The 15297-nt window shown below is 39.6% G+C and overlaps 2 protein-coding genes across 2 annotated transcripts in view; both read right to left on the bottom strand.

The window, feature by feature from the left end:
* ccdc88b (coiled-coil domain containing 88B) overlaps positions 1–8555 on the bottom strand; it is a 36022-nt gene extending 27467 nt beyond the window's left edge. The window contains exons 1-5 of the mRNA XM_068586143.1: positions 8442–8555; positions 6966–7114; positions 6015–6123; positions 522–591; positions 254–312 (exon numbers count right to left, since the gene is read on the bottom strand). Coding sequence (XP_068442244.1) covers positions 254–312; positions 522–591; positions 6015–6123; positions 6966–7114; positions 8442–8501 — 447 coding nt within the window. The 5' untranslated portion in view covers positions 8502–8555. The remainder of the gene's footprint in view (positions 1–253; positions 313–521; positions 592–6014; positions 6124–6965; positions 7115–8441) is intronic.
* A 2155-nt stretch (positions 8556–10710) lies between these two features.
* Positions 10711–15024, bottom strand: rom1b (retinal outer segment membrane protein 1b). Its single transcript, XM_068593345.1, has 5 exons — positions 14875–15024; positions 13538–13780; positions 12745–12932; positions 12024–12270; positions 10711–10950 (listed from the first exon to the last, which is right to left on the bottom strand). The coding sequence occupies exons 1-5, from the start codon at positions 15022–15024 to the stop codon at positions 10711–10713; spliced, it is 1068 nt and encodes a 355-aa protein (XP_068449446.1).
* Positions 15025–15297: the final 273 nt, after the last annotated feature.

Raw genomic sequence — 15297 nt, 5'->3', positions numbered from 1 at the left:
GAAATCAGCAGCTCTTATAATATTAATATAATCGTTATAAAATGTACCATGTCTTGAATTGAAGAGAAAAAAATTAGATCGCCTTAGTTATGGGATTTATTTTTTGGGGACATAGGATAATCTATCCAATAATTATTTTACTCTGCAAAGTAAAATAAGACCAAAAAAACTGGTCCGTCCAGGTTCAGTAGCACAATATGAGTGTCATTATCAACCTTCAAAAAGTGTGATGGTCATGTGAGTGTGTGATCACCTGCACAGCACATCCGAGTAGGAGCAGAAGCAGTCGCCTGAGCTCTTCCACTGCCGCCTCTGAGGACACAGAAATAACTGTCATCGGCATCATCATCATCATCATCATCATCATCATCATCATCATCTCCACCCTCCCCCAACACATCCTCCAATAACGCCTTAATGTGTCTCGCGGATAGCACAGATATGGTCTCGTATATAAAGTATAATTACTTTCTTTCTGCTGAAAGAAATGTCACTGATAGGATTGTGTGGTTATCTTGTACCTGTTATGGGGTCCTGCCCCAGAATGGCAACATTTGGGAGAGGCATCAATATCAACTGCTGCAGGTCCTCCTGATGAGCAGAAGAAGCGTGAAGAGTTTAAAAAAAAAAAAAAAAACGTAAGTCTGTCTGTCTGCCTGCCCCCAGTGAGCCTAGATAAACAACAACAGAAAGATTTTCCACCAGCCTGCTTTAGTTTGTGGTGTAAACAAAGAGCTGATATCTGATGAGACTTACTTTTTGTTTGTCCTTCCAGATCAAGGAGTCTTCATATTAGATTTGATATTTTCTGTCGAGCTCATTCTCAGTATTCTTTAGACGTAGAAGATATGACGATTAAATAACACTCTTGTAACATAATTCCTGATTTTATTGTCCCCCTTGTGGTTATAGAATATGCATGATATGGGTAATGTGACAGCAATGCCGACACAGCACATTAGCAATGTACAGAGCGCAAACAGAACCCATTACCAGCAACAAACCAACGATTACCGCAACTAACAAATGATTTACTAGAGCCTGACCGCTACATTATGTCTTTTATTACTGGATGATCTTAGCTGGTCACATATGTATCAATATTGTTAGCTGATAGCTATTGCAGAAGAGAAATGCCAACAGCGTGACACAATTTAGTAAATTTGTCTGTCACAGAGGTTGTTGTAAAACTTTCAAATGTCCAAGCCACATTTATGTAATAATTGAATGTATTAAAGAAAAGATAGAGCATCGTGGCGTCAAGGAGTTGATGACACTAATTATATAATTTAAACCTGGCCAGGGTTAGACCAGCTCCACAAGAGCACTCACTCTTCTGTGGACCTCGAGCGCCACACATCCAAGTTTGGAGTTTGTAGTGTTTTGTAACTCAACATGAGAAGTGTTACTTTATCAGGAGTCAATATAGATTGTTAAAGATAGAAACAAATTAAATTAAATTAATTCAAATTAATTTATGACTTACATGCAACTTCAATCAACCAAACATTTTGTACATGAGATCCCATACTACCTGGGTCCAAACCGCCAAACAGAAAGTGAGAGCTTTCAATGGATTTTATAAATAAAGATTGTATGTTTTCTGTAGTACAGAAGGATGTTTTCATGCCTTCGGGGAAAAGTATTTTTAAAGTCCTCTAAATGACTTATATTTATAATATTTCTATGTTGGGACAATTATTATGTTTGTTTGTTATGTACTGGTTTTATGTAACACTGATGGTAGGCATGCACACTATACTGTGAAAAAAGTGGCTTTTAACTGTCAAGTAAAGACCTGACATTGTTGGTTCTAGTCACTCAGACACTGTATCGTCTCACCAGAGGGTTTGTGCTTAAGACAAAAAGCTAAGTTTGTTTCTGAATACATTTTTTTTGAATGAAAAATACAATTGACCAAAGCCAATACATCATAAAATCCTGTCAAATTAAGTATCAAAATAAGCTCTTGAATCTGGATGTTTCTATGGCTCTATGCTAGAAAGCATTTACCACCAACACTGTGATCAGCTTGTTTTAGCAAGTTGTATTTCCTGCTTCAAGATCTTGGACAAATCTCCTGGCAAATTCTAAATTACGATTATTCAAGCTGAATGGCAGACGCCACTAACATTCCCGGTTCCAGAAACCTGGCTTTTCTGGCATCCAATACAAGTATTTGTCATGTGGACCTGCTTTGCGTTGCTCCTCCTCCTACATAACCATCTCGTGCAATCAGACAGATGACTTTGCTCAAAGAATTTAAGCAAAGTCATCTGACTGATACTTTATTACTTTACTTACTAGATCCTCAAGCAAATTTTCTGTTAATTAAAAATGTTTCTGTCAAAGAGCCACAGTCTGATTTTGGCTAGCTCCTCTCCCAACTGCTCTGAAAGCCTGTTTACATCCTCCTGTGATCCATCGAAGTGAAATCACCAGAAGGAAGTCACAATTGCAACTCTCTCTTTTTGTAATTTATAAACTGTATACAGTGAGAAAGTCAATGTAGCAAGAGGCAGGCACTTTCTTCTGCAACTCTATCATGTGTGAGTTTGGCATTAGAAGACATGAGCAGCCAAGCGGAGGTTTGTGCTCCTTCAGGGCATGTAGGACATTATCCACTGCAGCTCTGTGGTGGTCATTGCTCATGGTTCATAATGCCAAACAGACTTCTGCAAGAGATTAACCAGAATAGAAATGATAATGTAAGCTATTTGTTGCTGTTATTGGCATGCTAACGTCCTTACATCACACAGCCGACATACTTTGGTGTTTGCTCAAACCTGTCCTGCACTATATTTTATACATCATCATTTGGTGCAGTTATGAGACCTGCAGAGATAAACAATATGCACTTGTTGTTGTTATCTGTCTATAATTTCCAGGCAAAGTTTCTCTCAAGGTTAATTCATTTTTCCTGTGGCATCATAGTAATAAATAGAGAATTAGCCTTTATCCCTCAGTGAGTCTGTCTCAGAAAATAATATACTGTTGTATAAAGTAGTCCTGAATTTGGAAAAACATTTGTCATCAAGCGGCTGGCTGCTGTGCTAAAGAGAATTAAAATCCATCTGCAACATGATCTTCCAAATTCCATTTTTCTATCAATAATTCAACTTTATGTTGTTTGGATTGGTGTTGGTTTGGATTTTTAGTGCTTCCGTTGGCTGTTTTTGTTTTCCTTTATCTTTTCTTTTCCTTTATTCACATGTGCAAACCAGATTTCATCTCTACATTTTTATGTTAATTCAAAAATAATTTATTGGATGTTCAGTAGCCTTAGAATTATTCGGTTTTCTGAGGACAGAGATCTTTAAATGTAGAGGCTCAATAAATTAGAAGGCAAGAGAAATTAACATTTAGATTCCCATTAACACATAGATGCATACTAAGTGTCTCCATATAGAGACACGGATTGGAAGACAATACAATGCAATAGAATACCGTGTTTCAGAACACACAGAATATGAAAATAGTAACAGCACAACAATTTTTTAAAACAAACAGAATGGGATTGAATACAAATATATTAGAACAACAACAAATAATAGAAGAGGTTCAGATATGAATAGAATAGAAAATAATAGATTAGGATAGAGTTGAACAAATAGAACAGAAAAGAATGGCAACGAACAAACAGTTTAAGAATTTAAAAGAATTAGCATAGAACAAAACATAATATACCCAAATTTAACAAATCGAATACAACCTACTGTAAAAGAATAGAATATAACAAACAGAATATAATAGAAAAACAGTATGAAATATAAGAGAATATTCATAATATAACTTAATAGAATATAATAGGACAGACAGAGCAGTAAAGAATAGAATTAAAAAGAATGGAATTAACCAAACAGGATGGTATAGAATAGAACCATTAGAATAGAATACAACAAACAAACTGAAATAGAATACCACCAATAGAATGAAATTGCGTCCGAAGAGAAGCTGACAAACAACAGAGCCGAATACAATAGAACAGAACAGGATACAAAAATGATAGATAGAATAGAACAAAGAGATCAGAGTAGAATAATAACTTTTTTAAATGACAGATGCCTGTTTTATCTACACAATAGCTCACTACTTGTATTATCATTTATTATATTAGAGAAGATGAGGTCACAACTGAGAAAATGAGGTCCTATCAGGCTGCAGACTACTGCTGTGGCTTACAACCACCACACATGTATCATTGTATCTCTCTCTACACAAATACACACAACCACAAACACACTTAAACACGTATGAAGCAAAAAGACGTTTAAAAAAAGGCAGCAAGAAGTAAAACCATGACTAATGTGGAACTTAACGTCCAGAGACCGTGGAGCCGATTCTGAGAGCACCAGGTGAAATTGTAGTCAAACGCCGACTGATATGCGCTTCCCAATTAAAGCTGCCGTCTTGGGCTGCTCTGAGCTTTCAAGGGACATTAGTGATTCACTGAAAATTAGGAAGTGAAACCTTGTAGACTTGTGTGACAAGCTAGCAGCGCATGTTCAGTCCACCTGACTCGTGCTTGGGGAGGTTTTCTTTTGCTGAGAACAGAGGCCTCTGAATCATCCTCCATGGAAAGAATTGTGTCATTTCCTCCATGGCTACAGGCGCCTACAATGCACATTATGAAATACACAATACTGCTATTTGGTTTTGATTCACTTTCTTTCCTTAAGCCCCTAACCACGACTGCACCTGAAATATTCAGCTTCCCACTCCTTTGCTTTTTCTCTCCCCATTTGCCCAAAATTAAGCAGTGACACGTCTACTGAGGATGGAAATGTTCTGTATTTTAGCTCTTTCTCTTTTGTGAAAATGATGCGTCGCCCTCTGCATGGACTCCAAATTTACAATATCCTTGAGCAAAATGTTGTGTGTTGAGACTGATAGCTAGGCTTCATTATGGCCTCTTGTTTGTACCACCTTACAGCTAGATAACTGCTTAACCAGCCCTCCTCCTTCACCCTCTCTCCCTCAGCATTTGGTGTGGACCTGAGCTATGTTTTAGAAGAGTATTTAAACTTTTTTTCACAAGACTTTTTTATTTCTAATGGGCTGAGGGTCATTTCAGTCCACCTTACAAAAAAGCATTACAACAGTGTCTTTTGTGTATGCTTTCTTTTCTTCTTCTTTTTGCTGGAAAGTCAACAAAGCTATTCAAAAAACATCTCAGAGCTCTCCATGTGTAGTGTGTGTCTCAGCCGCAGTATTGCCTTACTGCTGAGATATTAATGCCATAGTTTGACAGCGTATAAAAATATCCAATTAAGCCTTGTTGATGTTTTACTCACACAGTCTTTCAAGTCTGAGACGCAGAGGAGTCACTTTTACACTTCTTTATATGGATAAAACAAAACATATATGACATGTTAATTATGTTCTGTTTTTCCCTGTATCCAATCTACGTGCTTAGCTGCTTCAGAACTTGAACAGACAGACACAAGAGTAATATCGATGTTCTGTAAGTGTGTTTAACAAGTTCAATTAAAAAAGAAATGTAAAATAAATACCGACAAAGGTTTCTAACTTTTTCTAACTTCTTACTGACTTTTTCTCTGCACCCACAGAAAGGCCCTTACAGTGTGTTAGGCCAACAGCTAACGACATGAACAATGTGTTTCGGGGTTAGCCAAATGTGTGTTGCACTCATTCAATCACACAATATTGCAGCGGTCGTTGCAGACACACCTGGCGGAGATCTACACTCTTCTGAGTGCACCTTTCTAGTTGATTTATTGGCCACTTGATGTCAGCACAACGAGCTGTAAACACAACACAGACAGGTGATCTGCGCCTAGAAATCCACCAGACAATCGTGTTTCTGTCTACGTGATGAATGAAAGTCTGATATACAATTTTCCTTTAGCTCTGTTTACATTCAATACATTCTGAGAAAAAAAATGTTTCTCATTTTTTCTCTTTCTGTTGATTTTCCAAGCATCAGTCCAGTTTTGCTCCTGATAATCTCTTACATAGATCTCCCCCTCCTCTTCCCCGTGACTCTGCCGTACCTGGTAGAAAGCTCTGATGTGTCGATTTAAAATAGAAAAGTTCTGGACTCTCTGCATGTGATCATCTCTCTCGCTGTCGTACAGCCGCTCCACCTTGGGGTTGGGGTCTCTGCGACAAACACAGAGAAGATACAACGATGTATTACAGCAGCTTGAACAAACAACCCAGCGCCATATTCTCAGGCAACGGTGCATTTAGGTAGGGTGAATACAATTTTAATGAGCCTGAGATGCAGACTGTGGAAATCCATGTGCAATTATTTGTTGAAATGCGTGGCTCAGGTCAGGACAAAAATAATCAGCTGTTTGGCAAATACTGACTCACATCTTGTCTCATATAAAAGTTTGCATTGTGCTAAAAATAAGAAATCCAGGGGAGAGGACTAACAGGGTGCAGAACCTTATTTCATGATATGTTTACATGTATTTATTTTTTGACCCAATGTGAGGTTACCAAAGAGAAGGTGAAGCCTGGTACACAAACCATGTCCAAGTAAAGAACTAAGAATCCACAGCTGTTAGCAGCTCTGAGAGGCTGTACGGAGCTACACGCTAACAATCGTTAATGATGGAGCTTACGGTCAAGATTCATCCTCTGGGGAATGTCAAAGTTTGTACTAAATGTCATGGCAGTCAACCAACAGCTGCTGACATGTTTTAACATCCCTATCTAAAAAATAGTCGTACTTAATTATTTTTGCTTTTAAATGGTTCTTCACTCACAAGCAGGCTATTTCTCATCAATAAAGCCAAGGCCAATTTTGGCAACGAACTGCAAGGTTACACAATATTTTTTTTCTTCTACTTTACCCAAAATGGCTGAAACTTAGCATTTAGATTGACTGGGAAATGTTGTTACATGTTCATCGACTTGCTTCTTGTTTTCTCTTGTCATGTGTTCTATATTATGGCTGCAAGGCAATGAAGCAAACAAATATTGCTCAATCTTACATGATTCTCATGATCTCATTGAGGAATATCCCATTGGTCAGCCTCACGTAACGATCCCGGGCACTTTGGGGAATTGAGTTTACTTCCATGTACTGGCTGTAGAGCGGTACACCGTCCTCCCTCTCCACCATCTTCTCAAACAGCTGAACCTGCAAGAGACAGGGAGGAATTATGTTGTGGGTGTGCGCGCGCGTGTGTGTGTGTGTGTGTGTGTGTGTGTGTGTGTCTATGTGTGTGTTTGGTGTGTGTATGTGTGTGTGTATATATATATATATATATATATATATATATATATATATATATATATATATATATATATATATAAATATATACACATATGTATAAGTCGACAAAGACAAGGAGGACAGAGACAGTAGCAGAAAGAAGGTACTGGGAAAGAGAGCGAGAGAGAGAGAGAGAGAGAGAGAGAGAGAGAGAGAGAGAGAGAGAGAGAGAGAGAGAGAGGTGCAAACATTTTCACACAGGAAGCCACTTGAGTTGGTGCACCTGTCTGGACAGGTGGGATCTGTGCTCTCATACTGGGAAGCACTTCACAGTGAAAGGCAGCCAAGCAGGACAGCAGCCAAGGGCTCTCTCTACCTCTCTCTCTCTGCTAAGAAGAGCTGTGCCAATGCAAACTGCAATATAATGAGGTTTATTCCCACCTGCACCTTCTAAAAACTGCACTGTTGGTAAACAGAGTAACAAGCTTGAGTTGGTTCAGCTGATAAGGTGAAGCAGTACAGCCAGAGACCCTGTGTGACAGGGTGTGACAGAGTAAACAGGGAGGCAGCGGGTGTCCTTCGACGTCTCATGTCAGTGAATGGCCGCACTGCTGAAGTGCCCTTGAGAAAATATTAAATCTCTCCCAGCTACAGGAATCCTGTTGCACACGACCTATGATCCCAATAATAAAGAGAGTACTGTCCATTGACCAGAATGGGCGAAATATTCCCTCGGGCAGATGTGGAAAACCCAGCTGGAAATTTAGTTTGTTTCAAGTGCAACAACTCCTCAAGTTAGTGAGACTATATGTTCTTGAGTACACATAATAACTTGTTAGCAAACCAGAAACAGCTCAAGGACACGGAAGTATGACTTTAGAGGAAAACAACAGTTGGTTAACAAGAGGCAAGGGAAGCTGCCAAAAGGAGAAGTAGAGGTGCTTGTTTTTCTGTACACAACACCCAGAAAGCAATATATTTATATGCTATGTGTTGCTGTTTATTCCACTCTTTCTTTTATATTTATTTTGTTGAATAGAACTTGAACGCAGGCTGCTCTAAAAGATACAATGTCATAAATATTTGTGACTGGAAATAATGTTTTACTGCAGCACCGGTCATTGTCCAATGAGGATTTCTACACAATTTCCAAACAAGCAGCCTTTTTTTAAAAAAAATTAAATTTTCCTCTCTGCCTCTAGAAATGATGACCTTTTCTCAAACTGGAAGTGATAAATGATAAATGACGTACCCATTGCGCCAGCGCACTTTCCATGAACTCTTCTATTATCTTCATAATGTTAGAGTCCATCGTGTTACGAGGGCTGAGTAACACTTACAAAAGAAAGCTAATTAAAAAAATATCAACACGATGTGTGTAAGAAATGAATCAAATACAGAGAATCCATCGTTCGTCAAGTGAAGTAGTTTGACATGTCTGCGGCCCTTCCCCTCCCCTCACCGCTGCCTCTTCCTCTCTGACTGTGTGACTGTTAGTTTCATTGCAAAACCACACCGGAATTTTGAAAAGGCACATGTTGCGGGTTTTTTTTTTTGTTGAGCCGACGTCTTCACACGCCCTCCACACATTGACTAACCTACACGTCGGTGTTTGACTAAGCTGTCTGACGACCAGTATATATAAATCAGAAGAAGAAAAAAGGTGCAGATCCAAATAATCTGGATTTGGATGCTGGATTTGGGCCTCTTTTTTGTTGTGCATTTAAACAATATGACAGCACGCCTACTGGACACATTTTTTATGAATCTCATATGTCCGCAAACAGCAGACAATGTTTGCTTCTCTTATTTCTGGTCAATAACTTGATGGTTCTCCGGAGAAAATGACAACGGTTAAGACTGGAGTTATTACCTTGAAGTTGTCGCGCTGATCGTCGAGCCAGATTCAAGCACTGTGCAACAGCGACCTTTGGTGGTTTAACATGGAGGATCCTCATTGCCCATTTTACAAGCGATGCATTACATCATTATTTCTATCACAAAATCACCGAAGGGGAAGTGTAACCAAGCAGCGTGTGTTTAATTTGGGTGCTGCACTTCCTTTGCAATGTACATTATTTTAAAAAAAATGATGTAGTTCGAGCTGTGACGTGGATTTCTCATATGCACATAATTCTTGCTCAATATCTAACCTGATGCCAATATTTACATTTGATGGTATGCGAGGTGTGAATCCTTTGGTTGTACACGAATAGTCCACAGGTGTCACCTTTCACTTAATTACTAGGAATATTCATTTGTAGTACTTTGTAGTGACTATGAAAAATTGTAAATATAGTCATTTCTTTTTGTGTCTTTTTTTTAATGCAATTCATTCTTTTTTTCTTTTTCATTAATTATATGGGTTGTTCACTTGTTGTATTCTTGTTGTATTTATTATACAAGAAAACTAACATATGTATCCTTCTGCTTCCCATTGTGCTACTGTAATATAAATAATTAAATTGTTGATGGTTTTGAAGGACATGACTAAGCGTAAAACCCTATTTTCAATCTCTGTTTTCTCATTAAAAATCATGTATTTCTGCAACCACTGAAAGCATGTTTATCTGCTGAAATAAAACATTCACTGACCTTATTCTGTGATAGAGTTTTATTTAAGAAGAATGAGCACAGGGTAGCTAGGACATATCACAATGCTATATTCTTTGCAAATAAAAAGCATTTGAAAAATGTTTTGCTTCATTAAATAACTTCCAACATGTTGTACCCGTTTGCTTTGTCTGTCCCTGCATGACGGCATATGTGCTGTAACTGCTTGTGCAGCAGTTCTGGGATTAACACATCAGGATTATCAGATTGTTTCCGAGCTGCCAGAATAGACAAGATGACAGCTTCATATAGGGCACCACTCTCATCCACACACACACACACACGCACACACACACACACACACACGCACACACACACACACACACACACACACACACACACACACACACACACACACACACACACACACACACACTTAATCCAACTCTCCTAGCTGAACTCAGATAACCCACAGTACAAACGGAGGCCAACACTACAAAGCAGTTAAAAACTTCTAACTTTAATATATAATACATGTGCAATTTTAACAGGTTCTTAAGCATTTCATTGCAGTTTAGTCCAAACGCTACAGCTGTGAAATAATACAATTTGCATGGGATGAACTTCAGCATCATGTGATAGCTTTTCCAGCTTTGAGCCAAATGTCCAAACGTGTTAAATATGTGTCTGTGTGTGAATGCTACACCCCTTTAAACTGAACGCATTCTCTAGTTACAGTAAAAAGTACTACAAATCTCTTTGCCAGATTCTCTGATGGCTACACATTCATGAGGTCCTTCACAGAGGAGATGTTTTGGTATCTGTGCATGGCCTGATGAGATTTCCTATTTATTGCCTTGGTTTGGCCATGTGCGAGACAGTTGCTGCAAAGGTGTTTTACCCGCCACCTACCAATTCACACAACCAAGAAACCTTCCTTTCCCCCTCAGCTCAACATTTGTTCCCCTCTAACTGGCAGGACTAGTCTCCTCTTTCTCAGTGTCTGCACCCTCAGAGGATCCCTCGGCAGCATTGGGGTCAACCTGCCCAAACTTTAGCAAGGTGAGGGCATTGATTTTGAGGTCCTCAATGGTTTCTTTCACACCCTTCTCCAGGAGATAACCCTCGCTGTCGCCCTCTGGGTCCTCCAGAACCATTGCTGTTTCCACAGCCGTCTGAAGGTACCGCAAGCTCACAAGCACCGACAGCTGGACAGAAAGAAGAAATAAAATGATGTCAAAACTGCATCCCTTTTGGTGTAGTGTCAGATTATAATCAGTTTGAGCCATTTGAAACACAAAATATTGTATTCAAATCAGTAGGGATGCTGATGCTATTTGACCATGAAAGAATCAACATAATCATATCAATGATTATGTTTTGCTGCAGGTTTGAGAGAATCAGTAAAATCAGTTTGAGTCATTATTAAAAAACAAATGGACTTGAATGGAATTATGAAATATGGACTGTTGTGGTAACATTATTATTCAATCAACATATTACAGTTAAACATTAAGGTTTATCTTGCGTAAACTATCTTAAAGTCTGCTGTTTTATTTTTCTAAAAAATGGTCCAATACCTCACTCCAATCATTTTTGTACTGCCCCTTACACAACATGGGTTCACAACCCCAAATGTATAGAGTAAACCTTGCTTCAGTCCACCTGAAGCAAAACAACTCAAATCTAGTGCATAACAACACAAATAGCTTCACTTATATCTCATGCACCCTCTTCCCTCTTTTGTTTGGTCTTCAGGCCATATCTATAGCTTAAAAATCAGACATTAACCACAACTCAGCTTGAGGCCTCATTAACTCATGGCGTCTATTGCCATCATGGACGACGAGAAGAAACCCCATGCTGAGCCTCTGCATTTAAAAGTTTGGATTGTTTGTTGAACTGTAGGCGGTGTGTAATGATGCGCTGTCAAACTTGTGTATGAGTGTCCTGTTCCAGCCTTAGGCCTTGTTTGACAGTGTGCTGTCAATATTGTTATTTGGAAAAAGAATGAAAGTACACACTGACTGAAATCAATGTATCAGTGAGGTTATCCTTCAGGTGCTTTTCATTGCAGTCAGTGCGTCAGAAGACGAATATTATTCAAACATTTCTGTGTTTGCGTGTGTGTGTGTGTGTGTGTGTGTGTGTGTGTGTGTGTGTGTTTGTGTGTGTGTCTGTAACTCTGTGCCTCTCTGTGACAGTTAAATGGCCGCTCTGTGACTTTACTACAAAGGAAAGAGTAACTGTGTGTGTCTGTACATGCCGTCATGTACCCCACCTGTATAAAGATGACTGACAACACTCCAGGACCGGTTGAGTTCATCAGCTCCATGTAGTAGTCGGTCAGCGCCTGCCTACAACCGCGGCTGTACAGGTTGAGTTCCTCTGATTGGTAGTCATAGTTGAAGTGGGCGTTGTTATCTGTCAGGTGGTACCGCAGGCAGGGCCGAGGCGAGGTGGGGTTACAGCAGCTGAAAGGAACGCCATCCAACAGGTAACGGTTGTCCACGTTACTCCGGATACGACTGAAGATCCAAACAGATTGGAAGAGCAAGAGGAGAGAGTTGAAGTTAAAGGCCTGACTTCACACTTAATACACATATAACATGAGTGAGAAAGGAGCAGCTCCTCTCTTCGAGTGTCGCCACGTCATAATCTTTCTCTTCTCTCATTCCTTTTCACTCATTTTTTCTTTAACCAACCTTTCTTTGCTTGCTTCATTGCCAACCTTTCCATTCATTTCTGTCATTCTCTTCAAAAGTAAAGGCCAGATCTATTTTTACGACACTCTTTCTCAACTTATAAATTATTCTTTTTCTCCCTCCATCTCCTCCACATAAGTGTTTGACCTTTTTGGACGTGAAGTCTAGTTATCGGTCATTTATCTAGATTTCTCTTATCTTTCCTGTAAACCTCTCAACACTCCAGGTTCTTCTCTTTCATCCTCTCACCACCCTGCATTTCAAAACATTATTTCCTCTGTATCATGATTCACTCACTCCTTGACGTCCTTGGAGGTGAAGTCCAAGTATCTGTTGCTGACCCACTGAACTTCAAACCAATCCTTGAAGTTGTTGTTTCCACAACAGCGAAACTCCATCTGCAGACGATCAATGGTTTCTTTCTGAAAACAACGGCCCGGCACGTCCGTGTCCTTGTAGAACCGGATGCCATTTCTCAGGCCGACCTGACAGTAGAGAGAGGGAGGAAAAAGAAAGAGAAGTAGGTATCTGATGTTTTCAACAATGGTTTTACTGTAGTGTTTGTCAAAGATACAGCTGTCTTCTGTTATAAATTAGACACAGGAAGAAGTTTTACTCTCTAATTTGAACTATATTGTAATGAATTAAATGACTTCTTGTTTGTTGGTTCAATTCGTTCACATTGTAAATTAATTCATTGACATCCCTGAAAAATTCGAAAACTCTTAATTTTGAGGGCAAATGTCCTTCAATATATTGTTGGTTAATAAATGAATAAGTATGCAATGACAAGATAAATGTTTTCTGTTATACTGATGATCTATGCACACAGTTTTTTTTCTCTTTTTTTTAATCTTATCTGCATTAATTGCTGATCTTGAAAGAAAGAATATGACTTTCTCTGTACTTAACCCCCTTAACACTTTAATTCCCATCTTTCATTTTCAACAGCTTGCTGGCTCTCTTAAAGAAGCTCAGGTTTCATTTTTGTGTCTCGCTTGAGCATCAGAAAACAACATCTTGTCATAGGACAGACTTCTACTGACATCTCTACTTCTTGATCTGTCACAATCATTCCTGGTGACCCCACCTTCAGGGACTCCTCCAGGCTCCCCTGCATGGCGTAGCTGAGCACAACAACAGCAATGAGCAGCAAACAGAGCACTGAAGCTACAGCAAACCAAGCCAGCAGGGGAACTTTCCAACGGGGGAAGCGAGTCGGGTCCATGGAGTCCTGACACACACGACTGGCTACCCAGTTGGTGCCAATGGAGGCCAGGCCCACCATAATCAGGATGTTGGGCACCACGTGGATCTCCGTGCTGTCCATCACCTCGAGAAAGCAAGAGCACAGTCAAAGACAATTCTAGCCACAAGAGCAGCCAACTGCAGGTCACTTTGTTATTTCCTCAAAACACTTCATCAGGTAATAATCCTGATTAAGGCAGATAAGGTGTAACAGACCTTACGCCTACATTTATTAAGCCGAGAGCTTCAATTGGCTGCTGATATACTTGATGCAAAGGCTACTTTGGCGATCTGATGAGACATTTAATTAATTGCCCTGGTTGCAGTAAAAGTCAATTATAGACTGAGTTTATTCTTGGCAGAGTTTTCAATAGTAGCCTGTCAACCATGACACCTTTGACACTGTAACACCTTTGCCCCATTGTTGTTTTAAGATTTTCATTAAAAAACTAATCCTGTACATAATCATTCTGTAATATCTATCTAGCCCTATGTCAGTTCAGGACAATAACATCGGCCTCTGGCTGTGGAATAATCAAGTTGGTCAATGATTTGTAGTAAAGTGCAAAATGAACTGTCTAAAATTATATATTTAACAAGTACTTTGATACACAACCAAGAGATTATAGAATTTCTTGTTGGGGATCAATACGTATCTGAAGACATATGTTCATGGCCTGCAGCTTTCCTGTGCAGCCCACTGAATTACACTGGATGCAACCTATCCAAATCAATCCGTGATCAATCCAGCACAATGACAGCTGGTGGAGGCCATGACCTTCCCCTGGTGGTCACGTTACATCAATTCAATACACATTGAACCCCAATGACTTTGGAAACAAATGTTGATTTTTATAACAGCTTTTAAAAACACAATGTCCTCACAACTTAACATGCATGAGTGTGCCTGAGTGTCACTGTGTGCATGTTTACACTAGTATTGTGTGTACTGCGTGTTTAAATTTGTGGATTAAACTGAAGAGCTAAGTTTGAATAAAAGTCACCGATAAGCGTGAGCACAGCCGAGTCGGTAAATAACCACAATGAAAGGGCAAAAGTCTGCGCACATAAACTGTAACTTTAAATTAATTCATTCCAGTGTTTTTAAACTTGAACTGAAGTTTTTAAGTTGACATTGTACTCATCTGTGTGGATTTGAGTGTATTTCCATCTCTCTACCTCGGCCCGACGGAGCAGCTCTGTCTTAAGGTAAACCCCCAGACAAAAGATGACGCCCCCCCACAGCACTGCCATCCAGGACAGCAGCCACAGACCCTGGGCCAGATGCACCCGCCGCTGCTGGGTGAACTTTATCTTCAGCAGCACCATGACTCACTACCATGCACCGATCAACGCAAAGACAGAAGAGAAGTGGAGGATGAGGAAAAGTTCAGTCAATTGTGGTCAAAAAATGTGTTTCAATCCAGAGGAGGCCAGCTGCATGTAAAAGAGACAAAGCCAACAGAGGTCACAAGAGGATGTTTCAGTGTTGCATAAATACAGTGGTCACTGCAGACCTTGCGCTTGTTATGAGTTATTAGCTGGTTGAGCTCAACTAAGTTGTTCCAGGTGGAGGGGATAAGCAGGTAGATCCCTCAGATG

This window comes from Clinocottus analis, unplaced genomic scaffold (assembly GCF_023055335.1).
Source record: "Clinocottus analis isolate CAN_PGR_092001 unplaced genomic scaffold, fCliAna1.0.p SCAF_10, whole genome shotgun sequence".
NCBI classification, from domain to species: domain Eukaryota; kingdom Metazoa; phylum Chordata; class Actinopteri; order Perciformes; family Cottidae; genus Clinocottus; species Clinocottus analis.
Note: the sequence above shows the minus strand (reverse complement) of the source record. Positions and strands in the feature narration are given on the sequence as shown.

Bases quoted from the DNA above. Each gene is read 5' to 3' on its own strand.
- rom1b (XM_068593345.1), bottom strand. From the start codon at position 15,024: ATGGTGCTGCTGAAGATAAAGTTCACCCAGCAGCGGCGGGTGCATCTG. The intron at 12,933-13,537 runs GTGGGGTCACCA...CTCTACTGTCAG, and splicing joins GCCTGGAGGAGTCCCTGAAG to GTCGGCCTGAGAAATGGCAT. The intron at 12,271-12,744 runs GTGAGTGAATCA...TTGGATCTTCAG, and splicing joins ACCTCCAAGGACGTCAAGGA to TCGTATCCGGAGTAACGTGG.